We start from the raw sequence: 14,446 nt of genomic DNA on the forward strand, positions 1-14,446 counted from the left end.
CAGATGGGAGAAACTACTGACGACGTTTCGGCCCAATAGTTAATGGTTCAAGTCGGAGCGAAACGTCGCCATAAGTATCTTTCTCCTATGTGCAGGTTATTTGTGTATTGTACCAGTCACGTCATGATGCCTTTTTCTTTTGAAGAGGGAAATAAACTCATTTGGGAATTATAGGATTACAATATTCATATATGTATGTCAGTTATTTATATATGATTTCTATGCATGACGTAGGCGTCAGAAAAGTAATCAGATGAATGGCAGCAAAGGGTGACTTACCTGGACAGGTAAGAAACGAGCGAGCGGCTGCTACCTGCAACCACCAGCGCGTCTGGCACCAGACTGAGCCAGCCAGGCATCAACAGGCACTCTTCCACCAGCTTTACACTGCGTGCTTTGTAAAGTTACAAGTTTATCGACTAAACGACGGTTATTAGGCCCGCTTCTCGACTGTGACTAGATATAAACATGTAAATAGTTCATTACTAGCTATCATCACCAGATATCAAAACTTTGCGGCCCAATCCTTGGACCGATTATGTACTTCAGTAATCCTTTGACTACCGCCCACAGGATGGGTATGGGGTAAATACTGCCCACAGGATGGGGATGTGGTGCGTAATAAAGATGTTAAACTTCACTCTCACCTGTACACTCCCCCCCACACACACACACATCAATGGATCAGGGAATACTTGTCAGGAAGACAGCAGCGAGTCTTGGTACGTGGCGAGGTGTCAGAGTTGGCACCTGTGACCAGTGAGTTCCCACAGGGGTCAGTCCTAGGACCAGTGCTGTTTCTGGTATTTGTGAACGACATGACGGAAGGAATAGACTCCGAAGTGTCCCTGTTTGCAGATGATGTGAAGCTGATGAAAAGAATTCATTCGGACGAAGACCAGGCAGAACTACAAAGGGATCTAGACAGGCTGCAGACCTGGTCCAGCAATTGGCTCCTGGAGTTCAACCCCACCAAGTGCAAAGACATGAAGATTGGGGAAGGGCAAAGAAGACCGCTGACGAAGTACAGTCTAGGAGGTTAGAGACTACAAACTTCACTCAAGGGAAAAGATCTTGGGGTGAGTATAACACCAGGCACATCTCCTGAGGCGCACATCAACCAAATAACTGCTGCAGCATATGGGCGCCTAGCAAACCTAAGAACAGCATTTCGACATCTTAATAAGGAATCGTTCAGGATCCTGTACACTGTGTACGTTAGGGCCATATTGAAGTATGCGGCACCAGTTTGGAACCCACACCTAGCCAAGCACGCAAAGAAACTAGAGAAGTGCAAAGGTTTGCAACAAGACTAGTCCCAGAGCTAAGGGGTATGTCCTACGAGGAGATGTTAAAGGAAATTGACCTGACGACACTGGAGGACAGGAGAAATGGGGGGACATGATAACGACATACAAATTACTGAGAGGAATTGGCAAGGTGGACAGAGACAGAATGTTCCAGAGATGGGACACAGCAACAAGGGGACACAGTTTGAAGTTGAAGACAGAGATGAATCACAGGGATGTTAGGAAGTATTTCTTCAATCACAGAGTAGTCAGGAAGTGGAATAGTTTGGGAAGTGATATAGTGGAGGCAGGATCCATACATAGCTTTAAGCAGGGGTATGATAAAGCTCATGGTTCAGGGAGAGTGACCCAGTAGCGACCAGTGAAGAGCCGGGGCCAGGAGCTATGAATCGACCCCTGCAACCACAACTAGGTGAGTACATCTGCTGCACTGGCATACTATACAACAGATATTCGTGGTGAAATGTTAATTAAATTATTTTTAACTAAAACTACATAGATAAGTTAGAAAATGTCCAGAGAAGAGCTACAAAATGGCTGAGAGAGTTGAACAATTTGAACTATGACGAAAAGTTGAAAACATTGAAGATGCCCATGTTGGTTGATAGGAAAGGAGACATGATAACCACATATATGGTCTTGAAAGACCTTAAACGAGTAGATAAAAATTTCTTAGTAGCTGCAACAGGGATAACAAGAGACCACGGTTGCTAATTGAGTAAAAAGTAGAGTTGAAAGGATAATAGAAAGATTTTCGTCTCAAATAGAATAGTTGACCAGTGGAATGCATTAAAGGAGGAATTAGTAAGTGGTGAAACAATTGGAAGTTTAACAAAAACATTATATGATGAAGAAAGTATTGAAGACAAGACCCTACGAGTATAACTCTGCTGCTGTAATAAGTAATCAAAAAATAGGCTCACCCCTTCAGTATACATAACATCAAGCTCTTACCTCAACACATGAGCAACGAACAGGAAGACAAGATAGTACAAATCCAAACATAGTATTAATCAGGTCATGAATACAAACGGAATATCAAACAAACAGGAAAAAAAAACATATAGCAGACGACACTAGACATTAGTTCTCATGGAAGTGAAATTCAATATTGCAATTATATTTTGCTCTTGCGTTACCATCCTGTGGAGGGTAGCACAAGAGCATATGGGTACACACAGGTCCTAGGAACTAGGTCCCAAAAGGGTTGGCAGGTGTACATCTGGATTTATATCTACGGTTCACCTATCTATTGCAAACAAATTTAGGAAATGCGGAGGAGCACTGCTGTTAATTAAGCAAGTGGAGTTTAGAAAAAATGAGAGAGACAGAGGGAAGTGTCAAACTATTGCATGATAGGCACTATTTAAGACTTCAGTGATCCAAAATAGTAGCAGCAATGATTTTCAACCAAAACTAAACACCAGGAGGTGAAGAACAATAATACGAAGACAGCAAAAGTGCAGTGATTAAAATCATAGCGTAAGTTTATGAGTCCACGTAACAAAAGTAGAGGTACTAATTACAGGAGATTTCAACCGTAAAGAAATACTGAAAACTGCAAGAGTTGGAATCCTCTCGAGCATGTAGAGGACCAAGGTAATGGAGGTGCTATGAAAACAACTCTTTGCCAGCATATTAGCAACACGAGAGAGAGAGAGAGAGAGAGAGAGAGAGAGAGAGAGAGAGAGAGAGAGAGAGAGAGAGAGAGAGAGAGAGAGAGAGAGAGAGAGAGAGAGAGAAATGAATATATATTGGAAGGGTTGTTGAGGTGGTTCGGACATGTAGAGAGAATGGAGCGAAACAGAGTGACTTCAAGAGTGTATCAGTCTGTAGTGGAAGGAAGGTGGGGTAGGGGTCGGCCTAGGAAAGGTTGGAGGGAGGGGGTAAAGAAGGTTTTGTGTGCGAGGGGCTTGGACTTCCAGCAGGCATGCGTGAGCATGTTTGATAGAAGTGAATGGAGACAAATGGTTTTTAATACTTGACGTGCTGTTGGAGTGTGAGCAAAGTAACATTTATGAAGGGGTTCAGGGAAACCGGCAGGTCGGACTTGAGTCCTGGAGATGGGAAGTACAGTGTCTGCACTCTGAAGGAGGGGTGTTAATGTTGTAGTTTTATAACTGTAGTGTAAAGCACCCTTCTGGCAAGACAGTGATGGAGTGAATGATGGTGAAAGTTTTTCTTTTTCAGGCCACCCTGCCTTGGTGGGAATCGGCCAGTGTGATAATAAAAATATGTACTCTCATGTTATAGGAAAGGAAACAAAATAATCCACATCAGAAATGCTACTAAAATGGTTAGGTTACCTTTGCAAAACAGCCAAATAATGCAACAATTTAACACTGGTACATTTATTTAACACTGATACATTTATTTAACACTGATACATTTATTTAACACTGATACATTTATTTAACACTAACACTGATTCATTTCATCATATAAGGATATTTATTAGTTGTAACGTACTGTTAAGAGCGACCCACATCAGTTACAGATATTCGTGGTACACATTGGTGTTGCGAACTGCACTAAGAATTCACTTGTCACAACTCTCTTGACTCCTCGAGGACCTCAAGATCCAAGTCAGTCGTCAACCTTCCTTTCAATCACATGCTGTCACCTTCACTTCTTTCAAATTCCCCTGCCGCTTTTGCCTGAGTTTACTCAGCGGATACTTTTTTTCCACTTTGCTTCAAGTTGCTCGTGCGTGAGGTTACAATTGGCGTGTGTTGATACATACTGTGTGGCTAACATGTGTACTGCAGGGTGACCAGTTCATATCCTCCGCCTGACAGTTCTCCCTGGCGACGGAATTAAGAACATAAGAAAGGAGGAACATTGCAGCAAGTCTATTGGTCCATACTAGGCAGGTCTTTCTCAAATCCAGACCCACTAACAAAAATATCTGCCCAACCCATTTTCAATGCTACCCAAGGAATAAGCTTTGATAACGTTCTTAACAAAAACAAACGTGAATAAATAATGTTTTATATTACTACTTCCTATTTTATTTCTTGCACGAATCAGTAAAAATAAATATTTATTAGGATTTAACAGTGACATTCGTTTACCCTTATATTTTTTTCATAACATACTACTGCATCAAAAAATATGTGGGGGCAAAGTAATGCTGAAGAGGATCCCAGAAGGGAGTCGAAATATACAGATCAATTTATGTCCTGAGTTTCTGTCTCCAGGTGGGTTATTATCGAGCGTTGACAAGTGTTTATTACACACAAGATGCAAAACAACTACGGGGGGAGTAGAATGTGTTCCAATCAACACATCAGGAGCTTGAAATGTTGCGATCACAGAAAGCGCCTTTGCAAAGGTGATTCCTGTGAACCATTTCCAAGAAAATCGTTTTGTAATAATTTTTTTTTTTTGCTTAAATTTTGAGTTTTGTTTCTTCCTTATAAACTTAATAATACTAAATAAATGTTTGCATAACCAGTAAGACTTTGGACATGAATCCGAAAAACTTTAAGCATTTTTTTTTATAAAAGGTTCACTCAAGCAGCCATTTAGCTTTTAAAATTTTGCAATGTTTCATAGGATTTTAAGTGTATTGTTGTGGATGCACGTCTTTACGTTTATACCGATTATTAGTTTTAATTCAGTTATTTCCTTTCTGAAATAAAAAATGCTGTATAGCCCTTGTGGCTTAGCGCTTCTTTTTGATTATAATAATAAAGTTGGTAGAATTACCGACAATATGTAAAGTAAAAGGACACAAGTGCAACTAATGTGACATTTATTGTGGCAACGTTTCGCTCTCCAGGAGCTTTATCAAGCCATTACAAACAGTACATGGACACAGAGGGTATATAAAGGCTCTGAGTGAGGTGCAATACTAGTGAGGTAACATTTCGATGTTCACTAGTGGTGGTAGTAGTAGTAGTAGTAGTTACTACTACTACTACCACCACTAGTGAACATCGAAATGTTACCTCACTAGTATTGCACCTCACTCAGAGCCTTTATATACCCTCTGTGTCCATGTATTGTTTGTAATAGCTTGATAAAGCTCCTGGAGAGCGAAACGTTGCCACAATAAATGTCACATTAGTTGCAGTTGTGTCCTTTTACTTTACAGATTATAATAATAATGAAACCAAAATTTCCTGTGCCTAGTGGAGGACGAGGAGCGTCTGCTAGCACAATAACGAGCTTTCAATTCCACCATTTCCCAATATGAGAAAATTAGAGCTAGAGCGAATAGATTACGCAGCCTGAAATATCAGAAAATAAATAACAATAAGGAATAAAACTTTTAAGATTCATTAACCTCTAAAGATTCATCTTGAGGGCTGCGCATGGCTCGCCGAGTCTGCTGGATGAGGCGCTCTAGTGGCGTCGCTTGTTGACTCTTCTCGTCCTGGGTGAAAACAAACTTATTGACAAATTAGGCACATATGTAACACTTGGGTATCTTTAATGAGGAAACGTTTCGCCACACAGTAGATTCATCAGTCCTATACAAAGAAGAGTGGTGAAGATCAGAAGTTTGAGGTAATCAGTCTTTAAGTCAGGAGTCGATGGAATCTGCTCAACTCACTCATGTACTTGTCTAACCTATTTTTAAAACTACCTAATATATAATTATTTACTGCTGCTGGATTCTACTGGGCATCATATGCACCATCTGGAAAATAAACTGTTGAGCGTCTATGAGAGTTCAGCCATGGCTGATTTTTTTTTTTTAGCTCGGATTTTTTATTATCAAAAACTGAAGTGCATTTTTGCGGCTGCTCTGATCTATATGATATTACAAGGTTTTAATAAAGAGAGAACTTTGTCCACCTCACACACCCAACACACAAGACATAATTCTATCTCACTCCATCTTTGTACCCCTCACCTGGCCATGCTTGTACCCCTCACCTGGCCATACTTGTACCCCTCACCTGGCCATGCTTGTACCCCTCACCTGGCCATGCTTGTACCCCTCACCTGGCCATGCTTGTACCCCTCACCTGGCCATACTTGTACCCCTCACCTGGCCATGCTTGTACCCCTCACCTGGCCATACTTGCACCCCTCACCTGGCCATGCTTGTACCCCTCACCTGGCCATACTTGTACCCCTCACCTGGCCATGCTTGTACCCCTCACCTGGCCATACTTGCACCCCTCACCTGGCCATGCTTGTACCCCTCACCTGGCCATACTTGTACCCCTCACCTGGCCATCCTTGTACCCCTCACCTGGCCATACTTGCACCCCTCACCTGGCCATGCTTGTACCCCTCACCTGGCCATGCTTGTACCCCTCACCTGGCCATACTTGCACCCCTCACCTGGCCATGCTTGTACCCCTCACCTGGCCATGCTTGTACCCCTCACCTGGCCATGCTTGTACCCCTCACACCTGGCCATACTTGCACCCCTCACCTGGCCATGCTTGTACCCCTCACCTGGCCATACTTGTACCCCTCACCTGGCCATGCTTGTACCCCTCACCTGGCCATACTTGCACCCCTCACCTGGCCATGCTTGTACCCCTCACCTGGCCATACTTGCACCCCTCACCTGGCCATGCTTGTACCCCTCACCTGGCCATGCTTGTACCCCTCACCTGGCCATACTTGTACCCCTCGCCTGGCCATACTTGTACCCCTCGCCTGGCCATACTTGTACCCCTCGCCTGGCCAAACTTGTACCCCTCGCCTGGCCATACTTGTACCCCTCGCCTAGCCATACTTGTACCCCTCACTTGGCCATCATTGTACCTCTCTCCTGGCCATCCTTGTACCTCTCACCTGGCGATTCTTATACCCCTTACCTGAAAATCCTAGTACCCCTCACCTGGCCATCCTTGTATTCCCTCGCCCGGCCATCCTTGTACCCCTCACCTGGCCATCCTTGTTACCCCTTCACCTGGCCATCATTGTACCCCTCACCTCACCGTCATTGTACCTCTCGCCTGGCTAGCCTTGTGCACCCTTACCTGGCCGTCATGTGAGATGATAGGGACACTGAAGGGGGGCAGACGAGGTAGTTCACGGTAGGCAGTGATCTCCTCAATAAAGAAAGTCCTCCAGACGGGTGAGGGCTGACGCAGCACCAGCCTCAGTCCTATCACGTCCTGCCAGTCCACGCGACTCTGTTCAGGGTTAGTTGGTTGCTTAGTAAATGGGGGTATGGGGTTTAAAGCTTATCGACTACGCTAAGGTCATGAAGGCTGCACCGACCGAAACATCATCTTTCTTCCCCAATTTGTAGGATAGTTGTGAATGCTTCGAATCACGGTTCTGTTACTATTGTTCTGTATTACTGGTTTAATGATTGGCTTGTTATGGGCTCCAGTTGACCCCTTGTCTGAATCGTTCACAAATTTATCACTATTTTCGCTAGTTTTTTTTTATAGATCGTTGTAACTTAACTCAATAGAGACCAACTTAACCTTACTTAATCTAACTTATAAAAAAGAATGTTGTGTTTGTAGAGTTACAGAAAATTGACTCCTTGGAACCTAGTAAGAAAACTGACATAGTGAAATTGGGATAAATTGTATCATCGTAATCACCTGGAATCTTGTATCGAGGCCACCTGGAACGTTACCTCGAGGCCACCTGGAACCTTACCTCGAGGCCACCTGGAACCTTACCTCGAGGCCACCTGGAACGTTACCTCGAGGCCACCTGGAACCTTACCTCGAGGCCACCTGGAACCTTACCTCGAGGCCACCTGGAACCTTACCTCGAGGCCACCTGGAACCTTACCTCGAGGCCACCTGGAACGTTACCTCGAGGCCACCTGGAACCTTACCTCGAGGCCACCTGGAACCTTACCTCGAGGCCACCTGGAACGTTACCTCGAGGCCACCTGGAACCTTACCTCGAGGCCACCTGGAACCTTACCTCGAGGCCACCTGGAACCTTACCTCGAGGCCACCTGGAACCTTACCTCGAGGCCACCTGGAACCTTACCTCGAGGCCACCTGGAACCTTACCTCGAGGCCACCTGGAACGTTACCTCGAGGCCACCTGGAACCTTACCTCGAGGCCACCTGGAACCTTACCTCGAGGCCACCTGGAACCTTACCTCGAGGCCACCTGGAACCTTACCTCGAGGCCACCTGGAACCTTACCTCGAGGCCACCTGGAACGTTACCTCGAGGCCACCTGGAACCTTACCTCGAGGCCACCTGGAACCTTACCTCGAGGCCACCTGGAACCTTACCTCGAGGCCACCTGGAACCTTACCTCGAGGCCACCTGGAACCTTACCTCGAGGCCACCTGGAACCTTACCTCGAGGCCACCTGGAACCTTACCTCGAGGCCACCTGGAACCTTACCTCGAGGCCACCTGGAACCTTACCTCGAGGCCACCTGGAATCTTACCTCGAGGCCACCTGGAACCTTACCTCGAGGCCACCTGGAACCTTACCTCGAGGCCACCTGGAACCTTACCTCGAGGCCACCTGGAACCTTACCTCGAGGCCACCTGGAACCTTACCTCGAGGCCACCTGGAATCTTACCTCGAGGCCACCTGGAACCTTAGGTTGAGGTCACCTGGAACCTTACCTCGAGACAGGTGACAGACACGAAATCATGGCTGGCTGTCTCTGTGTGTGGGTGGGGCATGATCACTTTATTCTTCACGCCCACTTGCCACGCCCCCGGGTCCTTCCACGCCCACGCCGTCTCTCCGCTCGCGTCGCCGCCCAACAACCCGGCGCCCACCACACCGCCCATGTTGGCTGAGGAGGTGGAGGCCGCCCTCAACACATGAATGCCCACGGCCCATGTGTAGTAGTTCCTGAAGGTGATTTCGCCCAGCTAGCAAGTGGGAGAGGCGGTTAATGGTGTGGTTGTTGGGGCTGATGGGAATTTCATAAGTCGAGATAACCCACGTCTGGTTCATTCAGCCATAACAAAAGATAGACAATAGATCTCACAAACCCGTACAGATGACATGATTCAATGAGAAGACAACCTATAGGATTGATGTAACTCTTCAATCCCATGCAATAGGATCAAGTTAACTGCTATCACTTTTTAATGACCAACAGTAATGAGAAGAAAAGACAACGTGTAGGGCAAAGTTTCACTGTAGAGCTTTATCAAGTCATAAAGTTCTACTCAAAGCGAAATGTTGTCGCAGTGAACGCTTCTTGCACAACGTGTGTCTTCTCGTCACTGTCATCTGCGGTACCATAGTGGCCCAGTACAAGAATGTCATGTAAAATAAATATTTTCATTTTTTTTTTAATATCTCCCTAACACTTGTTAAGTCGTCCAGAATACGAATCCTGTTGGAAAACCATTTATGAAGTAAATGATAGTTTTTTAAACATTGGTATCATAAATTTTTACGTTATTGAGAAAATTAATAAGTTACAGTTTAACGAAAATATTGCAATGGTAGAGGATTCCTAGAAACAAGGACTAGGTGATTAAAAGCAAGTTTACAAGCTGTTTACAAGATCTAGTTACTTAGAAGAAAGAACTAGATGCTTAGAATTAAGCACTGAGGCAAAAGAACACTGAATAATATTTGAGACTTAACACTTTCCATAATATAAATAGGCTTAGGGAAGGAAAGTACCGACCTGTGTAGGTTGAGGGAAAGAAAGTACCGACCTGTGTAGGTTGAGAAGGAAAGTATCGACCTGTGTAGGCTGATAGAAGGAAAGTACAGACCTGTGCAGGCTGAGGAAAGATAAGTAATCATCTGTGTAGCTAGGGAAAGTGAGCACTAACTTGTGTAGGCTAAGAGAGGGTAAATACTAATCTGTGTAGGCTGAGAGAAGGTAATTAATGCAACTGTGTAGGCTAAAAGAAGGTAAGTACTGAGCTATGTAGGCTGAGAGGGTAAGTACTGACCTGTGTAGGCTGAGAGAAGGTGAGAGTGATGACGTAGCAGCCCGTGCGGGTTGACAGCGCACTCTCGTCTACACAGACGGGCGTGGGGCCTGACTGACTGAAGGAGACAGTCTCCCGGGCCATGGGCACCTATCTTCCCTGATCCTTACCTCAGTCCACCCCCAAGGAACCTACTGATCACACTTTGATACCAGAATAATGTGTGCATGTCCTGAAATAAAGTGGATAACTTTTATTTTGTGAATTGTTCCAGACTTGTTCTTTAGAGATAAAAGCATTGCTAATTCAAGACAGTTCCAACCATGAACCTGTTTAGATGCTAACAGGGATGCTGATTAAATAAATGAACTATATACCAAAGAGATGCGAAACGTTACTAGGCTGCAGAATTTGTCAAAAGTCACCACTAACAAAGCTAAAGTTCAATAAATCAAGTGAGAGGAGCGACAACATAAGTTCGAGGAGAGATCCCACCGATCACAAAGCACTGTTGGAAGTTGGGTGGGCAGCCTATTACCCCTCTCACGTCAGGTGGCTGTGGGAAATATACCTCAGAAATTTCCTGCTGAGGAAAGGGAAGTGGTGACTTCAGTATCTTCATTAAAAAAATGGAGACAAATGATATTAAATTTCGACACGATAGAAAGGAGACAGAAAATCAGATTTGTTTGTGACCTGATGAAGACCAATGTGTGGGAGAATGTTGTCAACAGAGGATCGCATTACACTGCAATTGTAATGGATCAGTAAAATATATAAGCAGATCCTAGAACTAAATTACAAACAACTTGTTAATGAAACAACCGTGACGAACACCGATTCAAACTGTTCTCTTCTTACACTGATCGTGAAAAGTCAGGGAAATTTTAAGCTGTTAAGGGAATCCATGATGATTTTAAACTCATCTACAAATAACTAGGAGATGCAGATTCTCCCGCTTTCTTGTGGTGCCGCGGTTAAAAAAATGATGACTTCTTGAAAGAATGAGAAGAATGTAAAGAAAAAAATGCTAGTCGTTTCTCCCATTGTGAAGTGTGAACTGAATACTGGTGTCATAACACTGTAAGTCTCTCTCTCTAACTCTCGCGATCGAAACGTCTGGGACAGGCTAGATATATTTCGGTCGCTGCTCAATCTGAGAGATGTCTCCCCGTGTTGCATAACCCCGGCTCCCTCTACCTTAATGTAAGCTTTAGGAATAGTGTGGAGTGTGGCCTAAGTCCCCAATACAATTAAATATTAGCGATGAAGATCTGATGTAAACCTGAAGAGGTATTCTCAAGCTATCACATGGAAAAAATTATCCCAATTTCTGCTATAAAGATGCCAAATTAGGACAAAAACAGCCAAAAACTTATTCAGATCTTCCACTAAGAAATACCAGCTTAGAAAGTTTAAAGCCAATCTGAAAAATAATTTTCTAGCTGTCTCACAGAGATCAACATCCCAAAATATATCAGCACTTGATAATATGCAATTATTATTATTATTATAATCAAGGGGGAAGCGCTAAACCCGGAGGATTATACAGCGTCTGAGGGGGATGTGGAAGGCATTCAGGCTTAATTCGGGGAACTGGAGCACAGATCTAATTCCCAAAATCAAGAGCCCCTCACCAACATCAAGGAACCTTCCTTGAGGGGGATAATATGCAGAATCATCAACAAGAGTTAATTAAGAGTTAAAACAAAGATTAGGAGGGGAAACCCAGACTTCATTGTCATTACTGAGGAGAATATACAGCAATAATAGCAGTCCAAATTGTGTGACAATGAAAAAAAACTGGCGATTTGTACAAAAATAAATATTGAAACTGGAGACTATACAGCAGGTACTGTGATGGTCGGAGGGCCATCGGTAATATAGGCCAGAGTATTATATACATTCAACAACAGGAGACCAAAAGTGGAGCATGGTAAGAGCAACAGGTCAGTAATACACATACTGGAAACAGCCGCAAAGACAGCAGCAAACCCTAAATTCTTGATTTGTATATATTTTTTAAGCATAGGGAAATTGACGAGAAGGATAGGGCCCCCTTGGCGAATCATTAAAATCCTAAGCAAACCTAATGGAGGTAGCAATGGCAACGTTTATCAACAAGCTTGTCGAAAAAAAAATAAAGACTTGACCTTGTTATCCTCTAATTGATTTTGAAATTGGAAAAAATGCCATGGATAAACCACTGCATACCAGTGATTTATACATCACTAAGTTTTAAATAATGGAAGTGGATCTGCATAAGGTGTCAAAGACATGTTTACACAACACGGAAAATACAAAAAAAAAAAAATAGAATGAGTATGAGAAGTAGGAACATTTGTGTGAGGATACGAAGCAATTAACTTAACGACAATTCGAAAATAATAAAGTATCAAAGGCTAAAAATGAGAAAAAGTAAATCAGCAGTCATATAAATGGAAGATGATTGTAAAACAGCTGAGAAGGCTGAAGAAAGATGGAGGAGCACCAACAGATGGAATTAACAGAAGAATTTTGACAGGAGAATATGAGAAGCTTCCTGCAAGCAGAAGAGTCAGGATGCAACTAGAAAATATTCACTAGACATCGGATGAACCCATATCTTACATCCACTTTCATCACTCCTATAAATTCCATGCCACTTTTCTAATATATGGTATATTTCACCCCCCCCCATCCCCGTTTTAATGCCAGTAGTGGCTGGAAGGGGAGATGAGAGAGCCTTCTATTTTTTCTATCCTAGCTCATACGCCTAGATAAACTAGGATAGTCCTTAATTTAGACAGAAGTAGATAGCTTTGATATGTGACTTTCCCATGGGCAGCTATATTCTGTGGGTTACAGGTCACATTAACACCATGTTCAGAGTAAGCTTACCTTAAAAAAATATATAAAAATCCCTTTCGTGGTACGTAAAGTTTTCAGTTAATAATGACCACAACGCCGCACACACACACATTAAATACCTTATCCCGCCTGGTCAGTCAAAACATGGTTGCCAGGCAGGTTGCTATGGACGCTGGTAAACCTAATCTATCGCTGCCTCGGTAAGGGTTACGAGCCTTACTTGTTTTCCACTATGTTTAACTTCAGATTCTTATGATTGTTTGTGAAAGTGCAGTAGCTTGTTCCGCTCACAGCCGAAGGACCCGGGTTCAGTCCTGGGCAGGGCCTGTGGATACTTCTAACACCTACTGCCCCAAAAGCAGCAGCTGGAAACTTTATTAAGATTGCGATTCGCTTGCACAACAGGCTTTGTCAAATATGTTGAAGCAGGCTTTATCAAGTCTGATAAAGGAGGCGTTATAATGTCTAATTATTATTATTATAATCAAAAAGAAGAAGAAACGCTAAACCACAAGGGCTATACAGCGCATCATGTCTAATAAATCGGGGGTTTTCAATTATGTTAAAACAGGCTTTATCAAACTTAATCATCCAGGCTTTAGTAAGCATGATCAAGCAGACTTTATCAAGTGAGATTATCAAGCAGGTTTTATCAAGTCTGATTAGGCAGGCTTTATCAAGTCTGATCAAGTAGGCTTTATCAAGCTTACAGCAGGCTTCTACACTGCACACTCAGCATCAAAGTACGTAGTACCATCTCAACTCGGCCAGAACCCAGATAGGTGTGGGCACTTAGCTGAAGCTAAGCTGTGGACTGAGAGATAATGTTTGCAAATAATTTCACCTGTTCGCGAATTTTTAAGCATGAATATATATATATATATTTTTTATATATATATATTTTTTTTTCAACAAGTCGGCCGTCTCCCACCGAGGCAGGGTGACCCAAAAAGAAAGAAAATCCCCAAAAAGAAAATACTTTCATCATCATTAAACACTTTCACTTCAGTCACACAAAATCACTGTTTTTGCAGAAGTGCCCAGAATACAACAACTTAGAATTATATACGTATAAAAATACACAATATATCCCTCCAAACTGCCAATATCCCAAACCTCCCCTTTAGAGTGCGGGCATTGTACTTCCCATTTACAGGTCTCAAGTCCGGTTATATAAAATAACCGGTTTCCCTGAATCCCTTCACTAAATATTACCCTGCTCACACTCCAACAGCTCGTCAGGTCCCAAATACCATTTGTCTCCATTCACTCCTATCGAACACGCTCACGCACGCTTGCTGGAAGTCCAAACCCCTCGCCCACAACACCTTCTTTACCCCTTCCCTCCAACCTTTTCGAGGGCGACCCCTACCCTGCCTTTCTTCCCCTACAGATTTATACGCTCTCCAAGTCATTCTACTTTGACTCATTCTCTCTAAATGACCAAACCACCTCAACAAACCCTCTTCAACTC

General features: G+C 43.4%; 1 protein-coding gene across 1 annotated transcript; it reads right to left on the minus strand.

The window, feature by feature from the left end:
• Nucleotides 1-3,630: 3,630 nt before the first annotated feature.
• LOC128691994 (nicolin-1-like) lies at nucleotides 3,631-13,126 on the minus strand. Its single transcript, XM_053780976.2, has 6 exons — nucleotides 13,003-13,126; nucleotides 10,144-10,354; nucleotides 8,842-9,096; nucleotides 7,262-7,417; nucleotides 5,602-5,691; nucleotides 3,631-4,114 (listed from the first exon to the last, which is right to left on the minus strand). Exons 2-6 carry the CDS (start codon nucleotides 10,264-10,266, stop codon nucleotides 4,061-4,063), a joined length of 678 nt encoding a protein of 225 aa, XP_053636951.1. The 5' UTR covers nucleotides 10,267-10,354; nucleotides 13,003-13,126; the 3' UTR covers nucleotides 3,631-4,060.
• Between the last annotated feature and the right edge of the window lie 1,320 nt (nucleotides 13,127-14,446).

Source organism: Cherax quadricarinatus, chromosome 15 (assembly GCF_038502225.1).
Source record: "Cherax quadricarinatus isolate ZL_2023a chromosome 15, ASM3850222v1, whole genome shotgun sequence".
Lineage (NCBI taxonomy): Eukaryota > Metazoa > Arthropoda > Malacostraca > Decapoda > Parastacidae > Cherax > Cherax quadricarinatus.